The sequence below is a fragment of the Giraffa tippelskirchi genome, chromosome 4 (genome assembly GCF_054371585.1).
Source record: "Giraffa tippelskirchi isolate mGirTip1 chromosome 4, T2T-mGirTip1v1.2.pri, whole genome shotgun sequence".
Taxonomy (NCBI): Eukaryota; Metazoa; Chordata; class Mammalia; order Artiodactyla; family Giraffidae; genus Giraffa; species Giraffa tippelskirchi.
Genome location: NC_137278.1, coordinates 31,356,875 through 31,384,008, shown reverse-complemented (window position 1 = coordinate 31,384,008; position 27,134 = coordinate 31,356,875). Strand labels below are relative to the sequence as shown.

Below are 27,134 nucleotides of genomic sequence, written 5' to 3'. Positions count from 1 at the left end.
TCTTTCCAAAATACCCATTTACCTCGTCATGTCAGAAAACCTGCGGTTATTCTTCACTGCAATAGGATATATCCATTGACATCTCTTCTCTGCACTTTCGCTTTAGTTGTATTGAGGAGATGAGAGGTGGAGGTGGGCAAGGGTTCTCCTCCCTTTCCAGCCTAACATCTCTTATTTCCTACCTGGCCAGTCTCATTCCAGATCTGATTCATCCTCCAGGTTCAGTCTCTGCTCCACATTGATCTCATTAACCTCATTTATCACTCATACTACTTGTTTTTGGTTGGCTTCCAAGCCGTCCTGTCCCATTGGACTTGGTATTGGTGGTATAGTTCTCTTTAGAGATGCTTTTCAATGACCTTTTCCAATTACTCCAAGTCTAGTTGAATTTGTTAGCTCCTTGAAGGCAAGGCCAACAGTGTCTGCTTCTGGGTTGTTAGTTGGGGGGGTGTGTGGAGGGGGAGAGAGAGAGAGAGAGTGTGTGAGTGTGTGTGTATATATATGTGTATATCTGAATATACACACACACATGCATATATATATATATATATTCTCCTTGGGGGGAGGGGCCTCTGCTCAGCAGGAGGGAGCATGAAATGGTTGAAGGTGCAACTGGAGGCTCCACCTGGAGGCCCCAGAGGAGGAACGGAGTCTTGAGCTTGCAGATGTTAGTGCTGGGAATGAAGGTGTTGCTATACTTTTGAACTCTTCCTCCCCACCCCACCCCCAACTCTGCACCTTTGCAAACAGGAAAAATGAGACATCGAAGGCAGACCCAGAATAACCCAGGGGACCCAAGGACTTGGCCAGGAAGTGATTTTCTAAGCCTGAACTCCTCACACCACGCTAAGGCACCACTCTATCCACTGGCAGTGTGAAGAGGAGACCACCCACTTCTCGCGTTACCCCCCCCCCCAAGTTCTCGCTTTGGAGCGCTCCCGGTTATGTGCGAGCGCTTTCTGTCCCTCTGTGTGCTTTGAATTTTCCTACAGCTTCCTGGGCCTCTCCGCTCATTTGTAAGCTTTTCCTTTTTTCTTTTTGGTTGCGCTGCGGAGACTCACTTTTAACAACTTTCTCCTGGCTGTCCCAGACGGTCCGAAAGCTCCTCTCTCCTTTCGTCTGCGTTCCCGGTTCTCGAGGCGCTCGCAGCTTACCTCCGCAGCTGGAGCGCAGCCCCTTCTCTCCTGACCCCCGTCCTTCCCCCCCCGCGCTGTCCGCGGGCTCCCCGGCTCCGCGCCCGGTTCGGGCCGAGCTGGCGGGGGGCGGGGGCAGAGAAGGCCGCGCGGTGGGATGGGGCGGGCGCCGCCTCCAGCCTGGCCTGGGCGGGGCCCCAGGAATGGGCGGAGGCCCAGCCGCGCCCCCAGGCCCCAGCGCCGGCCCGCGCCCCTCGGACCGGAGGAGAGGGGCTGGCCCACTGCCAGCGTCTGAGAGCCGGCCCCCTCCCCCGGCCCGCTCGCAGCCAACCAGGCACTCCAGCGGGGCCCACGTGACCTGGAGTTCTAGACAAAGAAAATGTTCAATCCCTCCCCCCCACCTCCCCCCTCCCCCTCTCTCTGGCCCCCTCCGCCCCCAGCCCCATCGCCCCCTTCCCCTCCCCCCAGACGGGCAGCTACTTACAGAGCTTCAGGGCCGGGGCTCACACCTGAGCTGGACCACCGAGGGGCTGCACCTGGCCTTATGGGTAGGTTCCTGGACGGAGCCCTGGGGAAACTGGGGGCGGGGAGGCGGCAGGGGCCGGTGGGAGGATCTCTGGGCCTGCAGCCCTCTGGGTTGAGAAGAGTCAAGTCTGCCTCCCCGGCCCGCGGGAGCTGGCTGCCCTGCCTGGCCTGAGTTCTGGAGATGCTGAGTTACTGCCGTCCCACCCACTCTCTGCTCAGGAGCCCCAAGCCCCACTCCTCCCTGCTCTCAGGTGGGACCTGGCGGCTCCGGGGCCAGGAAGAGCAGCCCTGGCCTGAGCCTGGGGCAGTGGTCAGCGAAGGCTGGGGGGCAGACTCTGGCCCGTGGAGTTGGGCTGGAGGCAACGGTTTTGCTGAGCTGGCTGGCAGATGTGTTGTTGGCGTTTCCTGGCTGACCTGTGTTCCTGGCTAATGGACCACGCTGTCCTCAGGCCGTGCCAACCTTGTGGACTCCCAAGAGGGATGGTCTCCTCTCCTGTGTGTTCCTGGGAGCCACCGTCAGGCCACCAGAAAGAAGTGGTGTCGGAGAGGGAGGGAGCAGTGCGACCCTGACACGGGGCTGTGGGGTGGCCTGATGCCGGCCTGGGATGGCAGAGGCACCGGGAACAGCCCCGGGTCTGCTGCCTCAGCGGGCGTCCGCCTGGGTCCCTGGACCTCTGACCTTTGGCATGGGAAGCAGCCTGAGTGTGGAGGGAGGTGGAAGCCGGACAGCTGCCCGAAGACATGGGACTGGACGGGGAGGCCTTGCCTCCACCAGAGTGGAGTTGCCAGTGGCTCTCCAGGCTGAACAAACTCCAGACCAAGTGGTCTCCTGGGCGGCCCATAGTGGAGCTGCGGTGGTGTCTTCATCCTGCTCACTCTCCTGGCTACTCTGGCCTGGGACCTTCCGAACTGAGGTGGTGGGGAGGTGTGTAGGTGCTGTTAGCCCCAAAGCCCAAGCCCAGAGTTAACCCTTATTTCTCCTATTGTCTGCCCGGGGAGGAGGGTTGGCATGAACGTGGAAGCCCGGCCCTCTCGCACTGCCCTAGGCAAGTCTATTCTAATGAGCCCCTCCCCCACCCAGCCACCCTCTCGCCCCTTCTTCCCCTTTCCTCTTGCCTCCTGCTGCTAACCCCCCCCTTCTTCCTTCCCCCACTCCTGCTGGCCGGGTCCTGTTGGAGGCCCCTTCCTCCTCCTCTGCCTGCCAGACCATGCTGGATGAGTGTTCTGCACCTACTGGGTTGGGGGTGCTTAACAGCCATCAGCAGCATCGTCTGACAAGCTGGGGGAAGTTGTGGGGGAAGAATAATATTCAGGAACTTGCTTTGGAGGGGGTGAGAAGAGAGACAAAGGGGCTGAGGAGGAGTCAGGAGGGTGGTGGCAGGCACGACTCCCTTCTAGACTAGGGAAAGTGGAAGGGGGTGCCCAGCGTGGCCCCCCCCCCATGCTGCTGGCTGTAGATCCTCTGCCATCTGCACACCTTGTTCTGGCTGAGGGGGCCATCGCCCTTGGAAACTGGAGCTTTGGGTCATCTAAGGCAGCACCCTGGTCTAGATCAGCATCCGTGCCTGAAGTTCACAGAGGCATGCACGGTGGAGGGAAGGGAGCAGAGACAGCGAGGCACACTTGTATCTGAGCACGTCTGGTACTGGGATAGTGCTGCTCCAGCTGACAATTCTAGAGAAGAAGCCCTCTCCCCCCAGGAGTTGAGTGCACACCTAGACACCTTCCTGTAGGGGAGGAGGAGGTAGATAATTGATTTAGGTTGGGGTGGGGCAAAGTCCCCAGGTGAGAGTGGGGCTGGGGAGGGAGGAGCAGTAACCCTGCATTCTCCCGCCCCCTGGTCTCCAAGGGTTCATTCTTCCAGCTGTTCGTGCTTTGGGGGCAAAGGATGCTTTATCCCACTGTAGAATTTGAGTTAGAGAAGGAACTAGGACTTACTCAGGTTTTAGGAATTGCCGCAAGAAGCAGGTTTGGTTTGTGGCTGGGAGGCAAAGACTTGAAGATAGAACAAAATCAAATGAATCTAAGAGACAGTAGACCCTTGAGCTGTTCTTAACCTGGGACCTGGGGATCCGTGGACAGGCTTCAGAGAGTCCTTAGAATTCCTGGTACATGCATAAATCATATTTTTAAACCAGTCAGAAAAGGTTAACAGCAATCCTTCAGTTCAAACTTCTTTTTTAGGTGGAGCAACTCAAGGGACTGCTCCAAAGTCAGCTATTAATTAGTAGCAAGGCTAAGGCAGGAATGTAAATGCTGTGACTTCCAACTTGGAGGTCTTGTACTCCAGGTAATCTTGAGGATGAGTTTGTATTCACAGCTCTGAACTCTCAGGCAAAGTGTTACTTTGATGATGGGATTTTTTCCCCCCTTGAATCTGGTGTGGTGAAAATGGGGGCAGAGCCTTGAAGTTTGAAGGCCACGTGTCCTAGATTCGATAGTTGGGGTGAGGTAAGGTGGAATGCCCCTCAGAGCTGACTGTCAGGTATTTCATCCTCTGTAGGATGATGGGAGGGCTTCCCTGGTGGCTCAGTTTTATTTTATTTTATTTTTTAAAATTTATTTGGTGGCTCAGTTTTAAAGAACCCTCCTGCCAATGCAGGAGATGCAAGAGACATGGGTTCGATCCCTGGGTTGGGAAGATCCCCCTGGAGAAGGAAATGGCACCCCCACTCCATCATTCTTCCCTGAGAAATCCCATGGAGAGAGGATTCTGGTGGGCTACAGTCCATGAGGTCGCAAAGAGTCGGACACGACTTAACCACTAGACAACAAGGGTGATGGGAATCCTGGAGCAGGTTTTGAGAAGAAATGGGCCTGCAGGTCACAGCCTGAAAGAGGATCATGAAACAATAAAAAGATGGAGGCTGTTCAGATTGAGCGAATCCTTGGGTTTGTCAGTGGGATGGCAGAGAGAATGCCTGGCTTTACTGTGGACTCCCTAAATAACTGTTGAAAGAATGAATACATTGATGGATCTGAAAGGTGCACATAGAAAGAAGGCGTAGAATCTGGTGACCAAGTATGTTAGATATAATCCTGAGAACTCCAGGATGGCGTGTGAGCAGGAGAGCAGGCAAGCTCTTCTGGGTCTTGTGGTGGTGGTTGAGCAGATGGGAAAAGAACCAAGCACTCTGAACACAAAATAGTGATTTCATTGTTAGGCATCACAGCAAAACTAGAATTGTGTGGAAGCCAAGACTAGGAATAGAAGGGGTCGACTGCCTAGAAAAACTGGAGAAAAGGACAAGAGGATCTGTTTCTAGACTGGGGAGTAAGATAAGAAAGAATGGAGCCAAGGTCTGTGCCTAATCTTGGGTGCATGGCTGGTATCTAAACAGAAGAGTCTCTGAATATAATTGATACATATCAGAGGGTGGGCAACTGATGATGCTGATCATTGAGGAAGATTAATTGAGGGAGGAAGATTTCCTAAGAGGCAGAAGAGAAGGCTGGAATTGAGCCAAGTGATTGAGTTCACCTCTCAACTGCAAATCTTTGTGTTTTCCACGGCGAGCCTGTTGAGTTGATGAGGGAACTCCTGTCTCCAGCCCCTGACCGTCTGTCATGATCTCCAGACCACGGAGAGATTGAGAAGTGCCCCTTGAGTATCAGATCAAGGTAACTTCTGTTCCTTGTTTCCCCAGGCTGAGAAGAAAGCCAAGGTGATCGCAGTAATGAATGCTGTCGAAGAAAACCAGGGGTCCACCGAGTCTCAGAAGGTGGAGGAGGCCAGTCCTCCCGCCGTGCAGCAGCCCACTGACCCTGCATCCCCCACAGTGGCCACCACACCTGAGCCCGTGGGGGCCGATGCTGGGGACAAGAACGCCACCAAAGCAGCTGACGATGAACCGGAGTACGAGGTGAGCCGCTGGCTTCTTCACCCGCCTCGTCCGGCTCCTCCTGTCCTGCTCTCTCTACCTGACCCCACGTCTCTTGGTCTCTCCAGTCTTGCTCTGTCCATTCCGATGGAGCTCCCTCCCGGCTGTCGTGACCCTCAGACGTCCAGGGCTGGGGGTGCTGTGGGGGGAAGCAGGGTGGCAGGGCCTTGTGACCACCCTGTAATGACTTCTGCTCCTTGGGGCTCCAGGACGGCCGGGGCTTTGGCATTGGGGAGCTGGTGTGGGGGAAACTGCGGGGCTTCTCCTGGTGGCCAGGCCGCATTGTGTCTTGGTGGATGACGGGCCGGAGCCGAGCAGCGGAAGGCACTCGTTGGGTCATGTGGTTCGGAGACGGCAAGTTCTCAGTGGTGAGTTGGGGGTTCAGTGGTGCCTGGGGGGTGGGGATGGGAAGGGGTCCTGGTCCCAGGGTCTCTGGTTTCGGCTGGGGGCGTGGTTGGAACGGGATCATAGGAGAGGGAGCTGTGTTCATCCCCACTCTGCGAATGTGGGGTTGGAAGACTCCCCAGAGGTAATTAGGTTGCGCTTGGAGAGTTCGGCTGCCTTCCAGGAACTCTTTACCTGGAAAGCCCTTCCACCCGCGTCAGGTCCTCCCCACATCTCGGGCTGGACTCTTCCTTTGCATTCTGTGATTACTTATTGGTGCATCCGGTCCTCTCGAGGGCAGAGGCGGGTCTTAAGCCCCCCCCCCAACCCCACCATGCCAGGCGTGTGGTGGGTGCTCGATGAGCTTGGGAAGAGGTGCAAACGAGGTGGGTTGTGCCTCCAGGTGTGCGTGGAGAAGCTGATGCCGCTGAGCTCCTTCTGCAGTGCTTTCCACCAGGCCACCTACAACAAGCAGCCCATGTACCGCAAGGCCATCTACGAGGTCCTGCAGGTCAGTGCTCCTCCAAGGGGCTCAGCAGCGGGCATGGAGCGGGGGCGGGCTCCATCTGGGGGCTGGAGCCCAGGGTTAGGCTTGGGCAGAGGGTCCACCTGCGAGGCTCTTTGGCCTCCTCTCCTCACTCGCCCCCTTTTTTCACCTTCTCCCGCCTCTTGCCTGAGCCCACCTTCGCTACTCTCCTGACAGCCTCCCCCACACGTGTTGCCCCCAGGTGGCCAGCAGCCGAGCGGGGAAGCTGTTTCCAATGTGCCATGACAGCGACGAGAGCGACACTGCCAAGGCTGTGGAGGTGCAGAACAAACAGATGATCGAGTGGGCCCTGGGAGGGTTCCAGCCCTCTGGCCCCAAGGGCCTGGAGCCCCCAGAAGGTACATGCAGGTGCACCAGCAACTCCGCGCCTGGGCTGGGGAAGCCATGCTTGGTGGGGGGGCCTACAAGGTCTCTCTCCCATCAACAGTGGCCGTGGGAATGCTACCGTCCCCCTCTTCCTGGGGTCAGGGTAGGGGCAGGGCTGCTCTGGGACTCCAAATGACCTGTTCCCCCATTGGCTTGCAGGCCCCAGAGAGTTGGGAGTAGGAACAAGTTAGGGACCCGGCTGCACCCCCTTGTTGTTGTAGGCAGATGTGCAGGGGAGGGAGCTGGGGTTCCTTGTCAGCGGTAACCATGGTCTTCTCACCTGCTTCCCTGATCCAGAGGAGAAGAACCCCTACAAAGAAGTTTACACAGACATGTGGGTTGAACCCGAGGCAGCTGCATATGCGCCGCCCCCACCAGCCAAAAAGCCTCGAAAGAGCACAACAGAGAAGCCTAAGGTCAAGGAGATCATTGATGAACGCACAAGAGGTAGTGGGCCTGGCTCTGGAGGGAGTGGCCTCTGGAGGGCGTGGTGGGGTGAGGCCGGCATTCAGAAGGGTGGGCGTGACCCTTGAGGGCCCCTCTAACGCCCGTGCTCTGCTCTCCTCCCCTCCCAGAGCGGCTGGTGTACGAGGTACGGCAGAAGTGCCGGAACATCGAGGGTGAGTCCTGAGGGGCTGCCGAGTGTTGACTCTGGGAGGTCAGTTATCTGTAGTCCATGGGCTGGGCATGAGGGCCCATGGGGTGGACGTGAGGGCTCGGGCCCACAGGTGGTGGCCGGCACAGAGCAGTAAGGTACCAGGGAACGTCTGCTGTTGTGGGCCAGGGGTACTTAGAGATGCCTCTGTCCTGTACCTCCCACCGCCTCCAGCCTGCTCGACACACACCTGCCTTCCCGGTGCCACAGTCTTCCCTGTCAGTGGTAGGGGCTGGTCCTTAGGGTTGTGGGTCAGAGAAAGGTGACCTCTCTTGGACTTGCATGTGTGCTCAGTCGCTTCAGTCATGTCTGACTCTTTGCAACCCCCTGGACTGTAGCCTGCCAGGCTCGTCTGTCCATGGGATTCTCCAGGCAAGAATACTGAAGTGGTTGCCGTGCGTGACCTCCTCCAGGGGATCTTCCCGACCCAGGGATTGAACCCGCATCTCCTGCCTTGCAGGCGGATTCTTTACACCTAAGCCACCAGGGAAGCCTGGATTTGAGCTTGGCCCTTTTACCTTTTCTCCACCTTCTCTCATGTGGTGGTCATCAGTGCCTCCCATGTCTGTCTCCCTTTGCCAAGTGATGGTGTGTCCAGCTCGGGGCCCTCAGGGCTGGGAAGGATGGGAGCAGGGGCCCAGGCCCTAAGGACTGGCTGCTCAGGGACATCTCCAGAGTGACCCAGGGTCGCGCCTGTTCTCACAGGCGGGCGCTTGTCCTCATAGCATGCCTTTCCTGGAAGGCGGCATCGCTGCCCTGGGAGATGAGTAGGCTCCTGGGATGGGGCCCTTCCCGGATGCCTTCCTGCCTTCTTTTCTGGCTGACGCTCTAGCACACCACTAGTCACAGGTCTTCTGGAGCCAGGCTTTGGCCCCAGATGGGAGGGGGGCCCTTCAATGACACTCTGCTTCCACTGCTCCCCAGACATCTGCATCTCTTGTGGGAGCCTCAACGTCACCTTGGAACACCCTCTCTTCATCGGAGGAATGTGCCAAAACTGCAAGGTAGGGCACGCCCAGCAGAGACGAGGCCCTGGGCTGACCACACCTCCTGGCCTCTGGGCTGTAGCACGTGTGGTAGCTATGAGGGTGATTCTGAGGTTTGCTCTTGACACAGAGTCCTGATAAAATGGACCCTGGGGGTTCAAGTATCTGACCTGCTATTGCTTTTTCTCGGAGAGATCCTTGCCCCCCCGCTAAGGCCTGATTCTTGTTCCCAGATGTGGGCTCACAATGTCACAGTCACTAGTGTGAAGTGGGGGCAGGACAGGTCGTTGAGTTAGGGTTAGGGTGCCTCTCCCCGCTGCGTCTACTGCAGTAGGAGGGGAGACACGGCGTCCCCTTCCCAGATGTGTGGTCTAGGCAGAATCCTGACTGGATGGGTGGCAGGGTCGTGTCTCCAGAGCTGTGTCGAGGTTCCAAAGCGAGAGCCCAGAGGCTGGGTTCACCACCTACCTTTGCACTGGCTGGCCTGGGTTCTGCCCATTGGTCTCTGAGCCTCCACGCTGCTCCCTAGAACTGCTTCCTGGAATGTGCGTACCAGTATGATGACGACGGCTATCAGTCCTACTGCACCATCTGCTGCGGGGGGCGCGAGGTGCTCATGTGTGGGAACAACAATTGCTGCAGGTGAGGCCCTGCCCCAAATGCGGTCCACTCCTCCTTGCCCGGCACCCGGGCTCTCATTGCCCATCCTGTCCAGCGCTGCAGCCGCAGCCACGCTCCATCCTGGCCTGGGGGTGAGCATCCCATCCGCTCCACTGTGCTTCTTTCCAGGTGCTTTTGTGTGGAGTGTGTGGATCTCTTGGTGGGGCCAGGGGCTGCGCAGGCAGCCATCAAGGAAGACCCCTGGAACTGCTACATGTGTGGGCACAAGGGTACCTACGGGCTGCTGCGGCGGCGGGACGACTGGCCGTCTCGGCTCCAGATGTTCTTCGCCAACAACCATGACCAGGAATTCGTGAGTGCTGGGTGCTGGGTGGAGGGTGGCTCTTTTCATCCCTCACCTGCCAGAGCCAGAGGGCAGACTCGGCCAAAGCGAGAGCACTGGATTGAGGTCCTGAGCACCGTGTAGCCATGCCTGCGCTGCCAGCCAGGGGTGTGGGGGTCCGGAGGGCCCAAGTGCTCACAATTGGCAGAGAGGCCTGCCCCAGGTGTGGGTCTGTGGTACATTCCTGGATGCTCACCTGGCCTGTTGTGCTGGCTGCTAGGACCCTCCGAAGGTTTACCCACCTGTCCCAGCTGAGAAGAGGAAGCCCATCCGGGTGCTGTCTCTATTCGATGGAATCGCTACAGGTGAGAGTGGTTGGCATCTTGGTCCTAGGACATGGAAGCTGAGATCGGGGGCCTGTGTGTATGTCACTCTGGCAAAACAGGGTGACAGTTAATATTACAGCTGTTAAAATGTTAGCCTAAGGAGGAAACTCTTGTGTTCAGTGAGAAGTTGAAAATAAGTGGTAAACCAGCATGTACAGTGGGCATTCCCTTAAATGGGCAGGGGGGCAAGGCTAGGGGGCTCTTCAGCAGAGAATGGAGCAATCGCTGGTCAGAGATTATTGAAGATTTTCACAAAATCTCAAAGGACAGACTTTGCGACCAAAGTAAAAACACAGGCAGTCCTGTTGTGCTTTGATTGTAAGTCACAGTGAAAAACAAACTGTAAACAAAAGAGTCTAAAGAATATTTAAATTGCCCATAATCCTATAATTAGTGTTTTGGTATATGTCCTTTTACATTTTTAGATTTTAGATTTTTTTCTGGGCTTGTATGTTTATATAATCATATGTAGATATTAAAATGCATAGTGTTATAACTTGCTATTTCATTTATAGTGTTATGAGTAGTTTTTCACATCAACCAGTATAGGACTATGTTATTTGTAAATGCTACCTAGGATTCCGTGGAGTGAAAGTACCATAATTTAATGAACCCCTATTGGGTGGTTTACTTTTTTCCTGACTCTTCTGGGCAGTGCTATAATAAGCATTCTCATACATTTGTCTTTATATACTTAATCCATTAACTGTGTAGCCAGTTTTTAATTTCATGTGTTTCTTAACCTGAGTCCTGACATCCTATACCTCTGCCCTGCCCCCAGGCTAAGGCTTTTCAGTCTTTAGGAAAGAGCAGTCCTCTTGAGAACTTGTCCCAGGACCAGAGGGAGATGGGAAGGCTGGGCCCAGAGACCTTGGCCAGAGTGTGGGGCTGGTCCCCCGGCCGGATGTGTGTCTTCTGTACCCAGCTCAGTGCTGTCCTTGTGTGAACCTAGAGGAGTTCATGTACAGCTTTGGCTTCCCAGGCTAGAACCTGGAAGCCTCCTTAAGTGGTGTCACACCCCAAGAGGCTGGGCAGGCTCCTTGTGGGAGGTCTGCTGGGAGCAGATCTGCTGGGGGCAGATCTGCTGGGAGCAGTGGGGGATCATACAGGGTCTCCTGAAGCTCTCAGGGTCTGTTCTGAACGCTGGTCTGTTCCAGCCAGCGTTTGTGGAAGGGTCCTGGTCAGGAAGCGTGAATACTGGTTAGCTCAGGAGGAAGCACATTCAATGAGACCACCCACTCTGCCTTGAAGACCCAAGAGAAGGGCTGGATCAGGCATGCGTAGTGCTCTGAGGTGGAGAGGGTGCCCAAGTGCTAGGGGCTCACAGAGGTGGGAAGGCTATCCTGGGGGCCATGGAATGGGGTGGGCATCAGTGAAGCCTTTTTAGAGCAGGCGGAGTTTACGTTGAGTGTTGTTGGATGGCTGAATTGCAGCGTGATGTTAAGGGCCAAGGAAGGACCCGTGTACAGAAAGAAATAGCAAAGGAAAGCCCACTCAAGAGTCAGCTGTTGTTCTCCCCTGGTTCCGGAAAGCCCTGGAATGTCCTGCCTGGAATGTTTTCTGAATAGATCCAATTAGGCATGAGACAGGCTCAACGGTAACAGCCTCAGTGTCCTTGTTACTGATAATTCCAATTTGACCTAGAAGTTTCCGGGCAGCCTTCTGGGCAGGGTGGGGCTTGGGCCTGACCCACGTGTCCAGTTGGCCACAGGGACCCCCTGCAAAGACCGGGGTGCTGGGCAGGTGACCCAGGGACTGTGCTTTTTGCTGGCTGGTACAGGGCTTCTGGTGCTGAAGGACTTGGGCATTCAGGTGGACCGCTACATCGCCTCCGAGGTGTGTGAGGACTCCATCACTGTGGGCATGGTGCGGCACCAAGGGAAGATCATGTACGTCGGGGACGTCCGCAGCGTTACACAGAAGCATGTACGTCAGCGCCGTGGCCCGCCCCTTTCTCCACGTCACTCAGCTCCTTGGCCCGCCCCTTTTCACGTCACTCAGCTCCTGGGCCAGCCCCCTTTTCAAGTCACTCAGCTCCCGGGCCGGCGCCCACTGCTTTCATCTTCCTTTCCCCGCTTGAACTCTCCCTCCTTTTCTTTCATCTCCCTCTTTTGTCTCAAGAGGCTGGGCAGGTTCCACTAGGAATTGGGGAGCCAGGCCTTTTGGGCTTGGGCTTCTCCCTGGCTGGTTCTTGGGCCCCCTTGAGTGAAGCGCTGTGGGGTACAGTAGGTTCCCATCCTCCTGATACTGCTAGCTACAGCTTCACCAGCCTGCATTTTGTCGAGGGTAGTGGGGTCTGGTGGGGTCCTCTCTGAGTGGCCGCCTTGCCTTTCCAGGTAAACATGTACACCTTGAACCCCAGGCCCTGAAGGGCATTGGAAGGGTTCAGAGGGCACAGGGCCCCTTTCATCTGGTGCAGCCCAGACTGCTGTCCCTGCATGGCTGTTTTTCTTGCTGGTCTCCTAGATGTCCAGTTCAGTCCCTTCACTTTACTATCTGGAAAACTGGGCCCAGAGAGCCTCAGTGACTTGCCCATGGCTGGAAAGAGAGTGTGTGTATGTGTGTGTAGATAGCATACAAAGCATCCGGGTCTCTTCTCTCCCAAGCAAAGTACTTTTTTTTGCCAACTTCACAGATCATTTCTCTCTTCCTTTCCGCCTCTGTCCCCGGACATCAGGCCCATCACATTACCTTTATCCTCCCAGATCCAGGAGTGGGGCCCGTTCGATCTGGTGATTGGGGGCAGTCCCTGCAATGATCTCTCCATCGTCAACCCCGCCCGCAAGGGACTCTACGGTAGGTGCCTCGTCGCCCCTCCGCCTCCTGAGCTGGCGCTTCCGCACATCGGTTTCCTCTTTGGATATTTCTGGCCTGGGACGGCTACTCCCAACAACCCTGCCCTCCCCGTGCCCGAGCCACACCACTGTCTCCTGCAGACAGCCCCAGCTGATGGCTTTCTCTTCCGACCTCTCAGAGGGCACTGGCCGGCTCTTCTTTGAGTTCTACCGCCTCCTGCATGATGCGCGGCCCAAGGAGGGAGATGACCGCCCCTTCTTCTGGCTCTTTGAGAATGTGGTGGCCATGGGCGTTAGTGACAAGAGGGACATCTCGCGATTTCTCGAGGTATAGCCAGCACCCTTGGTTTGGCCAGCTCACTAATGGCTTCTACCTTGGACTGCTGCTTTATCCCTATCTCATCTGCATTGTGGAGCTGGGGACTGGGGACTTCTGCTTTGCAAGGGGCCCATTGGGAAGCTCTGGGCTTCCCGAGTAGGCGAGAAGGAAGCCCACCCCTGATAGAACCCGTGGTCTCACTCTTAAGAGGTGGTATGTCAGTGTGGCCTCAGCGCTTGTCATAAACAGGGTGGAGTGCCAGACCTCTTGGCTTGGAGGTCTGTGTGCTGTTTCCCTGGGGGAACCTTTTGAGATGCCAGAATCAATTTTGCCAACCAGGATGGTTTGTCCTCACTCCCAGACACCATAATAGGTGCTTTACGCCACTGAGAAGAAAACATGGTTTATCTCAGTTTTTACTTCCCTTAATGTGGGTCCCAACTTGGCTGAGCCCAGTTTGGGCCTGTGCAGAGGATTTCTGGGCCAGAACCCTTCTCTGGCTGAGCATTCTGTGTGCCTAAGTCTTGGGGTCAGACCCCTCAAGCTGGTGTTGACTGTGTTGGGGCAGGCGTCTGTTTGGCTCATTATCTGGACGTACAGTAAAGACGTCCATACTTGTTGGAATGTTCTTTCCCAAAGCCTCCGGGTTAGCTGGAGTTGTGTGGTCCAGCGAGGTGGACATCCGCCACATGTGGCGTTTAAACTGACGTTAAAATTTCCCAGTCACACCAGCCTCCTCAAGTACCCAGCCATCAGTACCTGGTGCGCTAGTGGCTACTACATGGAACAGTGCAGATAGAACATCTCCATCTTGGCAGTGTGGACCACGTGTGGGTCTAGAATGTTCCCATGGGAGCATGTGGAATGTAGCTGAGTTTGATTCTGGCTTTTCCAGGGAGCTTCAGGCTGTCATAGTGTGGCCTCCTGAGAGAGAAAGAAGCGAGAGCCTTTGAAGCTCTAAACTAACAAGTTTCCTGGCACGCTATAATATTCATCTCTCTCTCCTGTTTTATAGTCCAACCCTGTGATGATTGATGCCAAAGAAGTGTCAGCTGCACACAGGGCCCGCTACTTCTGGGGGAACCTTCCTGGTATGAACAGGTTGGTGAGAGCTCCGTGCCTGGGTGGCCGTGGGTGGGTGTCTGCAGGCAGGATGATGGCGCGAGGGGTGGCCAGCCTCCCCTGCAGACGAGCTTGCTGCTCTGCTAAGTTCTTCTCTGTCTTTCCTTTTCCTTGAGGAAGAAGGGGAGTCAGGGTGTAGAAAATAACTTGACTAAGAATCGAAAAACTAGTGGTCCCAGATAGGACCTTTAAAAAGCACACTCTTGACACAGAAGACCGTGTATTGTGCTGCTGAGTTACAGAGTTGGTTCTCCTGTACTGGTGATGTGTCGAGAGTCAGGTAGTCCTTAGTTTCCTGAGGTAAAGCCGTGGAAGATGTGTTTGGGAATGGGAAAGAGTGGTGCCCGCCTCTGGACCATACCGACTCCGGAGACAGCATCTTGAAGCAGCAGACACCACAGCTTAGAGTGTCCTGCTCCACTTACTGTTCACACACATTGTCGGCATCAAGTCCTTTTTTGGGAAGATGCCCTTTGTGTAGGTTGCACAGAGATGTTAATGTCCAGGAATGAAGAAAATTTGATTTCTTCAGTGTGATAGTCATATTATAAAAAGGCTTATGAGAAAAAACCACCAGGTTTCTCCCCTGGTGGCTCAGAAGGTAAAGCGTCTGCCTCCAACGCCGGAGACCCGGGTTCAATCTCTGGGTCAGGAAGATCCTTTGGAGAAGGAAATGGCAACCCACTCCAGTACTCTTGCCTGGAAAATCCATGAATGGAGGATTCTGGCAGGCTACAGTCCATGGAGTCGCAAAGAGTTGGACATGACTAAGCGACTTCACTCACTTTACGAGGAGAAAAGAATTCTGGTTGAGAGTCAGCAGTTCAGAAGCAGAGGGAGACTCCCCTAATCGCGATAATATATTACAAAGAGAAGTATTTTTCAGAATGTTTTAATTTTTTTTTAATTATTTTAATTGGAGGATAATCACACTATTGTGATGATTTTTGCCATGTATAAGCATGAATCGGCGATAGGCTTACATGTATCCCCTCCCTCCCGAACCGCCCCCACCCCCACCCCGAGTGTGGATTTTAAATCTCCATGGTTTCCTTATAAATTAACCATTTAACCTGATATCAGTCATCTACTGTGTCTCTCTGCCAATAGCAGGAGGTTTTAGGAACTTTCCAGTCTCAGACCTGTTTGGAAAAGCTCCTGTCTTTCTCGAGGGCTTGTGGTTCGGAAGGAGGTGGGTCAGTGGGCAGCTGACCTAAAAACTGTCTTGGTGTCCCCCCTAACCTTCCCAGGATGTCTGTGCGTGTTGGATAAAGTGAATTGGCTTACGTAGTCCAGTATTTTTATAGAGCCATTAAGTCATTATCTCCTGACAGACCTTGGGCCTGTGGGGTTTTTCTTACCTGCTTCTTCCAAGCCTTAAATTCTAGAACTCTGAGCTTCCAGGAGGAGCAGAGGTACTGCAGGGGACAAAGTACAAGCACAAAGGGACAAAGTACAAGCACAAAGGGACAAAGTACAGAGTGTGTGTGTGTGTGTGTATGTGAGGGTAGGTGTGCATGCACATGTGCACATAAACAGAGAGGATTTTGGAGGTGCAATTTGACCGTGGGTCCTGGGTGGTGGACCACTATGTGAAACTTTTAGTGTGTAATCCTAAATGTCAGAAACGGCCATCACTTAAAGGGATACTTAGTGATCTGGTCTGCCTTCTGAGAAGTGACACGTTGAGTGTTACAGAGTTTTAGTCTTCTGGGGACTGTGCAGAATTTAAGTTCTTGTTAACTGTACATGTAAGGTGTACAGTTTGATGAGTGTCATCTACCTTACACACCTGTAACCATCACCATAGTCGAAATACAGAACATTCTGTCATGCCAAAGCTTGCTTTGTGATGAGTACTGTTCAGATGCTGTCTATTTTTAGGGAACAGGTTCAAAAATAATTGAGTTTTTCCCCTTCTTGGCACGCAGGCGTTATCTGTTTATTTGTAGTTTGGGACCACTTTTGAGTTTACCTTAAAGGATTTGATGCTTGATGGCCCTGTGTCCGTGAGTGGCCACAGTGTCTGTGCCTGTGTTTGGGGGAGTTTGATGGGGGTTCTTTACTTCTCCATGTGAATCAGATGGCTGCTGGGTCAGTGCCGAGAGTGCATCCCTGCCATTCTCCTGGTTTCGGTCGTTACCCTCTCTCTCCTGCCTCCTAGGCCATTGGCATCCACTGTGAATGATAAGCTGGAGCTGCAGGAGTGTCTGGAGCACGGCCGAATAGCCAAGGTTAGCCCCAGCATCAAAGCCCTCTGCTAGGGGTAAGGAGAAGGGCAGGATGCGCTGGAGCAGCACCAGGGCTGTGTGCTGCCTGCGGAGGATGTAACTCAGGGGGTTGCAGTTGGCCAGAGGGGGAGGTTCCGGGGGAAAGCCTGAAGGCAGGGGAAGAGGTCAGAATCCTTGCTGCTTGCAACCGTTCCTTGCTGAGCGTTGCCTGGCTGGTCCCGTGGGAGGCAGACGCTAAGAAGTCTTGGCCAAGATCCCTGGGCTTTTGAATTACCAGGCCAGGATCATCATTGCACGAGCCTTCAGAGCAGATTCTCCTATGATGTGGCAGTTCCATTTCTCTCTGGAGTAATCTCCCGGGACTGCTGGCACCCCAGGGGTGTCTTGGCACCCCTGGGTAATTCAGCATCCTTTTGCCTGTAAATCATTACTCCTGGGAAGAAAAACAGTTCTTAGAAGACTTGGGAAGGACAGTGACTCAAGCTGCTGTCTCTAGTCCTTGGCCAGCAGGATTGGAGTGAGGATGGCCGGATGCCCTCTGTGTAGGAGGAAGAGCAGGGCAACCCTGGCCCCTGGATGGAGCAGGTCTTGTAGGCTTCGGACGTGGCAGTTGCTGTCAGCTGTGGATGAGTGCTCATCTCCCGTTTCCTCTCCCATCTTCTAGTTCAGCAAAGTGAGGACCATTACTACTAGGTCGAACTCCATAAAGCAGGGCAAAGACCAGCATTTCCCCGTCTTCATGAATGAGAAAGAGGACATCTTATGGTGCACTGAAATGGAAAGGTACCCACTCTTTGTGCTGGTGGGGGGTGGGATCCTGGCCTCTGTGCCAGGCTCAGATCCCCTGCAGACATCCTGTGAGCAGTGGGTTTGTTTTCCCAGGCATTTCCCAACATGGCTGATGCCTGGGGAGGACTCTGTGCATTGTGAGACTGGGTTAAAGTAGGGGACATCTAGAAATCTGTCCCTGGTGTCTTGGCTCCCGGTAGTCCTGCTCAACTCCAAGGAGACACTGCAGCTGCAGAAGCTTGCCTGCTTCACGCTGCTCATGTTAGGTTCTTTGTAGGCCAAGACAGCATGGGAGCAGATGGGCCTTACAGCCTCAGTGCCCTCATTTGTGCAGACTGGACTCGAGTCCTCATTCTTGGGGTAACTGTGATTTAGCCAAACAAAGAGACAATTAACACACAACCGGAGCAAGCAGGAACTCCTGACATCAGGCATGAGTTGGGAGCCCTTGCAGAGTTTTCCCTCCTCTAGGGGTGGGGGTGGGAAGATATAGGGATATGTATTTATTACAGACTTGAGATGCCCACTGTGGGTCTCAGTCTCAGGTGAAGCGTGTCCTGGATGTGTTTTTCACAAACAATGACTTTGTTTCTGGGCTTCCCGTGTGGGTCAGTGGTAAAGAATCCACCTGCCAGTACAGGAAACGCGGGTGACTCGGGTTTGATCCCTGAGTTGGGATGATCCCCTGGAGGAGGAAATGGCCACCCACTCTGGTATTCTTGCCTGCGAAATCCCATAGACAGAGGAGTCTGGTGAGCTATACAGTCCATGGGGCTTGCAGAGTCGGACACGACTGAGCACACACACAACTTTGTTTCTACTGTGTGGTAAATCTCTCAGCAGTCATCATCTTAACTTGCCTTCAGACCCACAGAAAGTAGCCAGGCGCCTGAGACTCGAATTGGTTATCACAGACACAGGATCACCCCAGGCCGGCGCTGACCCCTGCCCCTCTCTGCCTTTTCTCCCCAGGGTGTTTGGCTTCCCTGTCCACTATACCGACGTTTCCAACATGAGCCGCTTGGCGAGGCAGAGACTGCTGGGCCGGTCGTGGAGCGTGCCGGTCATCCGCCACCTCTTCGCTCCGCTGAAGGAATATTTTGCTTGTGTGTAAGGGACGTGAGGGCAAACCGAGGTAGTGACACAAGATTAAACAAACAAAAAACACAAAACACAACAAAACACCAACAACGTGAGGATGGAGAGAAATATCAGCACCCAGAAGAGAAAAAGGAATTTAAAACAAAACAAACAAACCCCACAGAGTTGGAAATTCCGGAGGGCTTTGCCTTGCAAAAAGGGTTGGACATCATCTCCTGATTTTTCGATGTTAATCTTCAGTCCTATTTAAAAACAAAACCAAGCTCCCTCCCCACCCCCACTACCCCCTTTTTTTCTGGTCAAACCTTTTGTTTTCTACTCTTTTCAGAGGGGTTTTCTGTTTGTTTGGGTTTTTGTTTCTTGCTATGACTGAAACAAGAGGGTTTATTGCAGCAAAAAACAAAAAATCAGTAACAAAAAATAGTAACCATACCTTGCAGAGGAAAGATGGGAGAGAAGGAAAAAAGGAAATTCTATAGAATTCTATATATTGGATTTTTTTTTTTTTTTTTTTTTTTTTTTTTTTTTACTATATATCTTTTTTTTGTTGTTGTCTCTAGCCTGATCAGATAGGAGCACAAACAGGGGACAGAAAACAGACACTCAGGTGGCAGAGTCCCCTCCCAGCCACTGAGCTGTCTTGCCAGCACCATTCCTGGTCATGCAGATCACAACCCAACTAGCAGCAGAGAGACGAGAACACCACACAAGACCCTTTTATACAGTATTCAGGTGCCTACCACACAGGAAACCTTGAAGAAAATCAGTTTCTAGAAGCCGCTGTTACCTCTTGTTTACAGTTTATATATATATGATAGAAATGAGATATATATATAAAAGGTACTGTTAACTACTGTACAACCCGACTTCATAATGGTGCTTTACAACAGCGAGATGAGTAAAAACATCAGCTTCCACGTTGCCTTATGTGCAAAGGGTTTTAACCAAGGATGGAGAAAGGGAGACAGCTTGGAGGTGAACCGTTTCCGTGGTGGGGTTTTTTGATTTCCCCTTAGTGTTTAACAAGGTATGAAGGAGAATTTGGGAACAGCGTTCTCCCGCTTCTCCCTGCCAAAAAAGGGGGGTGAGATTCGGTGGTCGGGACCGTGGAAAGCTGAGAGTGGGATCCATCCAGGCTCACGCAATAACCTTTTGATTTTTTTCAAAAAGGAGACTCCCTCGGCAAGATGGCAGGATGAGGGGTCTTCATTCCCAATTTCTCACATTAGCCGATTTGAGGGCTCCTTGCGGTGGGATCAGAAAAAAATCCAGAGTGCGGGCAAGTGACAGTTCAGACCCCACCTGGAGCAAATAAAAAAACATACAAAACGTACTGGTGCTCTCCTGTCTAAGTCGCTTTTTGTGTGTTCTTTTATGAGGCCCCCACCATCCACCCTCTGTGCACAAGGCGGCTTCTGGCCCCTGGAATGTGATGTTTTTGGTCATCTCCAAAGGCTGCAGTTTTATACTGGGAGGCTGATGACACCTTTTGTTATAATTATTCTTATGGTTCTGGTTATAATTATGTTTGTTTTCAGATTTTCTTTTAAGAAAACAAAAACCCAACCCCCCCCCCTTTAGGTTTCAAACCAAGGTGCGGGGAGCAGGGTGCTTCTAAGTTAGTGGTGGCCCTGGTGCCCTGGCTCCCCACCCCTCGGGCCAGGTGGGCCACCAGTCGCGGCGGGCAACAGCTGAGCGGCCGGGGGGGGTCCCCAAGGCCGGCCTTCCGGGCGCATCCCTCTTCTCTTCTGCTTCCCTCCTCTTAAGTCACGTGTGTCAGGGCTGGAGGGAGGACCAGGCCCCTCTCTCCTCGCGTGTGTGATCGGAGTGGTGTGTATTTTTTTTCTAGTACTTGGTCTGATGAAAGCTGTGCTCTTACCTCGAGTCGGCAGCACCTGGAGCCCCAAGTGCACGACACTTGGTTCCGCTTCCCACCGAGGCAGGCGGCCTGGCGTTGGCGGTAGGCAGGGACGGCGTGGGTGGCTCCAGGGTGAGGGCCCAACAGGCAGACGCCTGCCTGAATAGATGGGGTGTAGATATGTGGCATATAGAGATATATATTTTATAATGGGAGGGGGGAATGGCACCTCCTGGGACTGGCAGGGCTGGGAGGTGTGCTGTGAAGCACATGGTCCCATGTTCGCATCCCTAGAAAGATAGGGCCTATGGTGATAGGCGCTATATAAATACATAGATAGGGTCATGTATAAGAAATATTATGTCGTGGGGAGTGGGGGAGGGAGGCTCAGAAGGCTGAGTCTCGGGCCCCGCTGCAGACAAGCCCCACACCAATCAATCAGTCCCACACGCACACACAGGAACATGTTTCTATACCGATGCATAACAAATGCACGTGCGCTCACACACACACACACACACACACACACACACACAGCCAGGGAGCTCCCAGTGCTCTTCTCCCCAGGATTCAGGACTTTGCAGAGTCGGCCCTGCAGCTCTTTACCTCTGTTGCCCTGTTTGCAGGTAGACTGTCAATCCCAGAAGTTGCTAGGTGCTGAAGACAGGAAAAGGAGGAGGTTTTCTTTTAGCAGGTGCTCTCCTCTAGCAGGTAGCGTTCTATCTCTTTTGCCCCTGGTGATGTCAAAAGATTCTTCTGTTAGCAACCTGTGACACTGACCTGCAACCCTAGGCACCAGTCAAGTCAGCCCTCAGCTCCCCCTACTTATTCTCCCCAGTCCAAAATGAAACTGACGTCCAGGGCTGTCTTGGCCAGGGGGCTTCCATTGGAAAGAAATGGGACAGCGAACCTCATCTTTGGAATAAAGCAAATTAGTAATTGGTTAAAAAAAAAATTAACCAAGCTTTGAATCCCTTGCTCATTGCTCAGGAGTAAGCTCACAGCTGGTGGCCATGGTCTCCTACTCCTTTTAGGGGGTGTCTTAGTCCCATATCCCAAGTTACTCATTTCCTTGTCAGATTGGTTTTTAAGATCATACCCGGTTGCTTCCTGCCAGCTCTGTGCTGTGATGGCAGGTGGTGACAGTGGGCTCCCACGGGGCTGGAGCAGCTGGCGGGGGGGTTCCCTCTGCCCCTCCCTCGTTGGAGTCTGTACCCAACTGTGGTGCTCACCCCGCCCTCCCCTCCTTCTCCAGCCAGGCTCCATCTTCCCGTGCGGAGCCCACCAGCACCACTCCGGAGGGCGGGGGAGGAGGGCTGTGCAGACAGTCCAAGGTGCTCCCTCCCCTGGCGGCGGCCGACGCTAAGGTCTTCCCAGCCTGTGTCAGGACTGTCTCTTCCTCTGCAGACCTTCTGGCTCTCCTAGGCCATGTGTCTGCTGCTGTGTGCAGGAGTTTGCTTTTCCCAGTGGCCCAGGTTCCATCCAGGGAGCGAGCGTGGGGAAGAAACTTAGTAGCCAAGGATGTGGCAATCCTTGAGGGGTCAGCGTGGGCCGGCCAGCTTGCTTGTTGTGGCTGATCCTTGTTCCTCCTGGTCTGGCAACCTTACTTGGCCAGAGGCCCCCTTGCAGGGATGAGCGTTAACAATCGCCAGCTTTTCTTACAGCCACACCTGGGGTCTTGGTCCCACAGTAAAACTTGGCAGGTCCCAAGGGGACCTTAGGAATGTGCCAAATTGGCCAGGCTGGGGTGCTCTTCACAATCTCCTTCCAACCCCCGGGGTGCCTCTGGGGATACCTTCTAAAGGAGAGCTGTGCTTGGACAGGCCGTGTCAAGGTTGTGCGTGAATTAAGGTGGGGGATCATTGGTAGAGGCAGTGCAGTGGGAGAAACCAGGAAGGCCTTTGGAAAATTCTGGAGCATGTTCTTAGTGGAGTTTTGTTTCTCTTGAGCGGACTCATTTACAAATTTGTGGAAATGGGGGTTTCCAGGGACTTAGGGTGGTACCCCCTACTTACTGCAGGTGCCAAGTGGAGTGTGGTGCCAAAGAGATCCGTGGCTCTGGGCTGGGGGAACTGGCCAGGGTCACAGAGCTGGGGGTTGCCTGCCCGAGGAGGAAGCTGGTCCTTGGCCAGCAGCTGCTGTACTCGGGGCCTCGAGCTGGTTGGTGCTGACCCCCTTCCCTGGGGACCAGCTGAAGCACATAGGCTGGGGAGCCAGGGGTGAAGGCTGGTGGGGTCTTGCAGTCAGCGGACAGCCACCCGGGTGTGCCACTGTCCATTATTCTTTCTAGACCCCAGAACCTTCCTGCTGTTGAACATTCTAGAAAGCAGACTTCCCCAAAAGAGTACAGGGGGCCGCCTTTCTTTTGAGATGGGCTTGGGAGAGGTTGGCTGGCGAAGGTGCCTGTGTGGGCTTTTGATGAGTCTATAGGATGCAGATTGGGACAGGCCGACCCAGCAGGAAGGAAGCCTAGTGGACATTGAACTAGTCTCCCCCTATTTCCCCAAGCAACTGGCAATTCTGGGGAAACCTTGATGGGAATAGCCCACCATCTCCAGCACAGGATGGTGTACAACAGGAGCAAGGGAAGGATTCTTTCAGCAGAGCCATCCAGGGAGTGGTCTTAGTCTTCATCTCACTGATAACATAAGTTATATATAAAGTGGGTCTCGGAGGCGGTTTTGAATTCCTGTTGTTCTGCCTGGTGCAGAGCTGCTGTGGCAATGGTGTCTTTAAGAGGTGTCATTTTCAGGGAACTTGCAGGATTAGGGCCATGGGACCTGCCTGGCACCGTGATCTGATCTGACGAGAGTTGGTTGTTACTTGTGGTCAGGACATCAGCAGAGCCCAGATGCTGGTGAGAACTGGGTTTCTAGCCCAGCCCTGTTTTGATCCTGGGAGATTAGGAATCTGAATTTGTCATCGGGCAGGGTCTAGTCTGGACGCTTCCAACGCTTGTGGTCAGAGATGACACTGGAGTTGTACTGCTCTCTTTTCCTCCACCTCTGGAGGGATGGCGTGGAGCTGGAATGGTCCCCCCCCCCCCGCCCCCGGCCATTCCCTGCTGGGGCAAGGATTAACCACAAGTGTTGGGAGGATCTAAGAGGAAGAAAGATAGGTTTATATCAAGGATGGACTCCACTGTTCTAGCAGAAGCTCCTGAATCTTTACGTTTTGGTAAAGGAAGGCCGGGGTCTTTAGGATGTGAGGTCAGCCTGTCTTGCACTGTGTATTCAGAGACCCGGCTGAGCGGGCCTGTGGTTGGCCATCTCCTGTGCCTCGACAGTGGAGTCCAGGGGAGAGGGACAGACAAGCAGGTCAGAAGCAGTGGGGACAAGGATGGAAGGTCCTTGGCTGGTTGTGACTGGCTAAATTGCCCTGACGGAAGCCCCCAGACTCCTGTAACTCCCTTAACTGGAAAACTCCCCCGAGGGGCATGGGAGGGCGGCTTTCTCAACCTCCAGTCTCATGGCCTCCAGCCCTGGGCCTGAGAACATGAGCAGGGATCCGAAAGCATCACCTGAGTCCCATTTCACTTCACAGACTGATTTGGTAGCACAGCCCTAGAATCCAACCAACCACAAAAATACCGAAATTCCTTAGAATACGCAGAGGGAGGAGGTGACTCAACAAGGTGCTAAAACATTTTATTAAAAATATATATTGTTAAATTAAGTCTGCTGTCTGGACAATGACTGTTTGTTTTGTTTTCTTGTAGTGGAGTTTAAAAGAGACTATTATTTTACTCTGATATATTATTATTAAAAAGGCATTTTAACTTTGTACTTGAAAACTAAATGAACGATTTCATGTGTTTTAGCTGAGGCATTGAAGTAGCGGGTGCTTACTTATTTGTGGGAAATCATGTATTCATACTGAAGAATAAACTCCTTAGCTGATTTGGTAATAACTTTTACTGTTACAGACGATTTCGCTTTGACCCCGGCGGGAGAGCACTTTGACTGCACATTCCACGCAGCTAAATGCAGGACTTACTCCCCGACCCTTCCCTTCCTGGCCCTCTTTCCTTTTTCTTCAGTTCCTCTTCTGACTCTTTGTTGTTGTTGTTGTTGTTTTTTTTTCTTCCTGGTTCCAGCATCCTTTCACCACTGTATTTTTTTTTTTTTTTTTTTTTTTTAGGGTTGCTTCTCTATTTATTGACGATAATAATGTACATTTCACAGTCTGGTTCTGGGACATCGGGGAGGGGGTGTGAGAAGGCCCTACGTGGGTCCCCACCACCACGCCCCCATGTCCTGTTGTATCTCTGTGTAAGTGATGCTCGTGACATAGCTGTTATGAAATAATTATAAAGAGGTCAGTGCGTACAGCAGATGTAGAAAGTCTGTCAATTCCGCCTTCATCACATTTTTTTTTTGTGCCCAGAAGAGTATAATAAAGCTCCTTTCTAATGTACTTGTGCTGGAGAACACTTGAATAAATGGACTGTTTTTGTGCAAAAAGAAAAACGGAAAAAGCACCGTAATAATGTCCTTTTGTCTTGCGTCTCCTTCCCCCTGACATGACTGTTCTCAGCCTTCCCCAGAGAGGTTTAAGTGCCCCAATCGGGAGGTCCTAGCATTGGGTTTAGACAATGCAGTTCCTCCCTTTAAAACATCACTTGCATGAACATTTGATAAGGATTGTAAACCAGATTAAAAAAAGGGTGGTTTGATTGACTGGAAGGTCAAAGATCAGTTAGTGAGGTGCAGTTGCTGGAAAAGCAAATTCTGTCCAAGGCTGAGTGGGGAAGACGATCATCAGAGGGGTCACAGGGCTTTGGTCATGGGCACTGTTCCCCTCTCTTTGTTTTTTTTTTCCCAAAACACAGTGGCATCCAGCAGAGAGCAGCGGTGTGGTGGACAGTCTGGACTGGGCAATGGAGCCTGCGAGACACAGGCACTTGGGCTGAAAAAGGGAGAATTGAGGGATGAGTGCGGACAGTGACAGGGCGAGCCCCGGGGGTTGGGTGATTCTGGGTCATTCCATGTGGCAGGTGGAAGAGGGGCCTGTGGGCAGAGGTGAGCCTGTTTCAGCTCAGCATAGGGAGATCCTGTTTCACTGCTGGCCAGCGGTACAAGAGCTGCCCTGAGTACAGCAAAACCCTGGTTGATCAAGAGGTGCTGAACAGCCACTGGGGCTGGGGCTGGTGCTGGGCTTCCCTGAGACCCCAAGTCTGGGTTCTTCTGGCTGACCCACCCCTCCTCGGCCCTGTCTTGCTAGTAGACAGTGCCTTGTGGTTGGACGAGCCTGTCCACACACGACTTCCCCTTTGTTCTCATGATTCTTTGCCTGACGATCACTAGTTCCCTGTCCTCCCATCTAAAGAGACTGATCTGAACACACAGAAGAATCGGGCTTTTCCCATCACATCTCCTCCCTAAGACCCCCATTTCATGCTGCACTTCCATCCTAAGCGCCAAGCAGATCCAGCCAACAGTTTCTTCTCTTAAGGGAGGGTTATTCAAGGTTTCTTTCCTATGTTAGATTTTGGGGGAGGTTTAGGACTGCGGCACCACTTTGCTGGCAGCTTTGAAAGAAATTATAAGGGGAAATTTTGAGAAAAAGAAAATAACAGGTTTCCCCACCACCACCCCCCCCATGGGCACTTTTTATTTTCTTTACAAAATTGTGAATGTGTATTTAACTTCTACTTTTTTCTCATATTTTTCAGTGTTGATGTAGAATTCTTTTTTAAAAATGGCTGCATGGCATTTTCTTGTTGGATGTTTGTTTCTATATATACATATATATATATATGCATTTTATTTTAGCTATAAATAGAGCTGCAATAAATATCTTTATATGTTGGCTTTTCCCCCTATATTTTGTATTTTTTTCTTTTAAGATACATTCCCAGGAATGAAACTTACTGGGGCAAAGTAGATGAACATGGTGGTTGGATCCTGACACCTTTGCCTGATTTCCGCCGGATCCTCAGCTCTGAGACTCTGAGTTCAGAAAGAAACAAATGTAGTCTTTTGTCGGACAACTCCTAAATGTGTTCATCTCAGTGAGAAAGACTCAAGACTCTGTGTGAGAGAGAAGCTGGAGATCTACAGCTACAAGCCAGAGATGGAAGCAATACTATTTGGTCACTAAATTTTGAAAGTGAGCTCATTTGGAGTGCAGACCTGGAGGAAGCCTGGTAGAGGGTGGAATTCACACTGAGAGTCTAGCTCTAAAGCTAAGGAGAAATGGGAGGGTGTTTTTGGTGCCTTCTTGCTCTGAAAGCCAAGGCTGAGCACCCAGTGTCATCTGAGCTGGGGGGTGGGAGGTCTGGCCAGAGCTTGTGGGAGGGAGCTGCTGGGGCCATTTCATTACTAGAAACCATCCTGTGAAGTTCCTGGATTTAAATAAGATGTTATTTGATGATAGAGGGGTTGGGAGAGATAGGGAAAGGTCAGGGCTGGGCAGGAATCAAGGTAAATAGGGATCGACTGCTCGGGGGAGGGCAGGCTGCCCTGGGTGGGGAGAAGGTGCCACATACCACCAGGTCCGGGCTTGTTGGTTGAAGAGATCCTTCCCTGGGTGCAACAAGTTTAACTTGGTGGGTCTGGAGTGGAATTAGAGGAGGGAGGAGAGAAGAGGCTGGATGGGGGCTGCTGGTTGGGGGCACCAAAGCCATACATAGCAGGGCCAGAGGGGCAGGCGTGGGCAGTGGGTGTTATTCCTGGGGAGTGCTGGTTTTGGGGGTGAGGCTGAAGTGGGGGGAAAAAAGTGTATGTTAAAGGTGGTGGCACAGGGAAGTCACATCCAAGGAGGATGAGGCTCCCTTTGGACAGTCCCCTGGTATGACCCCAAAGCTCCCTTTTTCTTTAGTTCCAACACACTTTAAAATGGGCTTTCCTGGTAGCTCAGACATTAAAGAATGTACCTGCAGTGCAGGGAGACCCTGGTTCCATCCCTGGGTCAGGAAGACCCTCTGGAGAAGGGACTGGCAATGCACTCTAGTATTCTTGCCCGGAGAATTCCATGGACAGATCATGGGGTCGCAAAGAGTCAGACATGACTGAGCGACTTTCACTTTTCACACTTTAAAAGGCCATGGCCCACTCACCTCAGTGGTACTTTTCCCTCCCCTCAGCTGGGATCCTAGGAGGGGCTGCGGCT

At 52.9% G+C, this 27,134-nt stretch overlaps 1 protein-coding gene across 15 annotated transcripts in view; it reads left to right on the top strand.

Moving 5' to 3' along the window:
- The window catches only part of DNMT3A (DNA methyltransferase 3 alpha), a 129,566-nt gene extending 105,076 nt beyond the window's left edge, over positions 1-24,490 (top strand). For 11 of the 15 annotated variants that reach the window (XM_081592730.1, XM_081592736.1, XM_081592726.1 and 8 more), the window contains 17 exons: positions 5,306-5,521; positions 5,749-5,907; positions 6,327-6,434; positions 6,652-6,808; positions 7,134-7,283; positions 7,412-7,456; positions 8,416-8,495; positions 9,007-9,119; positions 9,267-9,450; positions 9,701-9,785; positions 11,587-11,732; positions 12,512-12,602; positions 12,781-12,929; positions 13,936-14,021; positions 16,207-16,276; positions 16,938-17,056; positions 18,035-18,437. In XM_081592730.1, the coding sequence (XP_081448856.1) occupies positions 5,306-5,521; positions 5,749-5,907; positions 6,327-6,434; positions 6,652-6,808; positions 7,134-7,283; positions 7,412-7,456; positions 8,416-8,495; positions 9,007-9,119; positions 9,267-9,450; positions 9,701-9,785; positions 11,587-11,732; positions 12,512-12,602; positions 12,781-12,929; positions 13,936-14,021; positions 16,207-16,276; positions 16,938-17,056; positions 18,035-18,176 (2,100 nt within the window). In that variant the 3' untranslated portion in view covers positions 18,177-18,437. Of the gene's footprint in view, positions 1-1,501; positions 1,682-4,438; positions 4,510-5,304; positions 5,522-5,748; positions 5,908-6,326; positions 6,435-6,651; positions 6,809-7,133; positions 7,284-7,411; positions 7,457-8,415; positions 8,496-9,006; positions 9,120-9,266; positions 9,451-9,700; positions 9,786-11,586; positions 11,733-12,511; positions 12,603-12,780; positions 12,930-13,935; positions 14,022-16,206; positions 16,277-16,937; positions 17,057-18,034; positions 18,438-20,012; positions 20,124-23,946 lie in introns of those variants that run through there. The other 4 variants (XM_081592723.1, XM_081592733.1, XM_081592734.1 and 1 more) reach the window with 4 other exon arrangements.
- Positions 24,491-27,134: the final 2,644 nt, after the last annotated feature.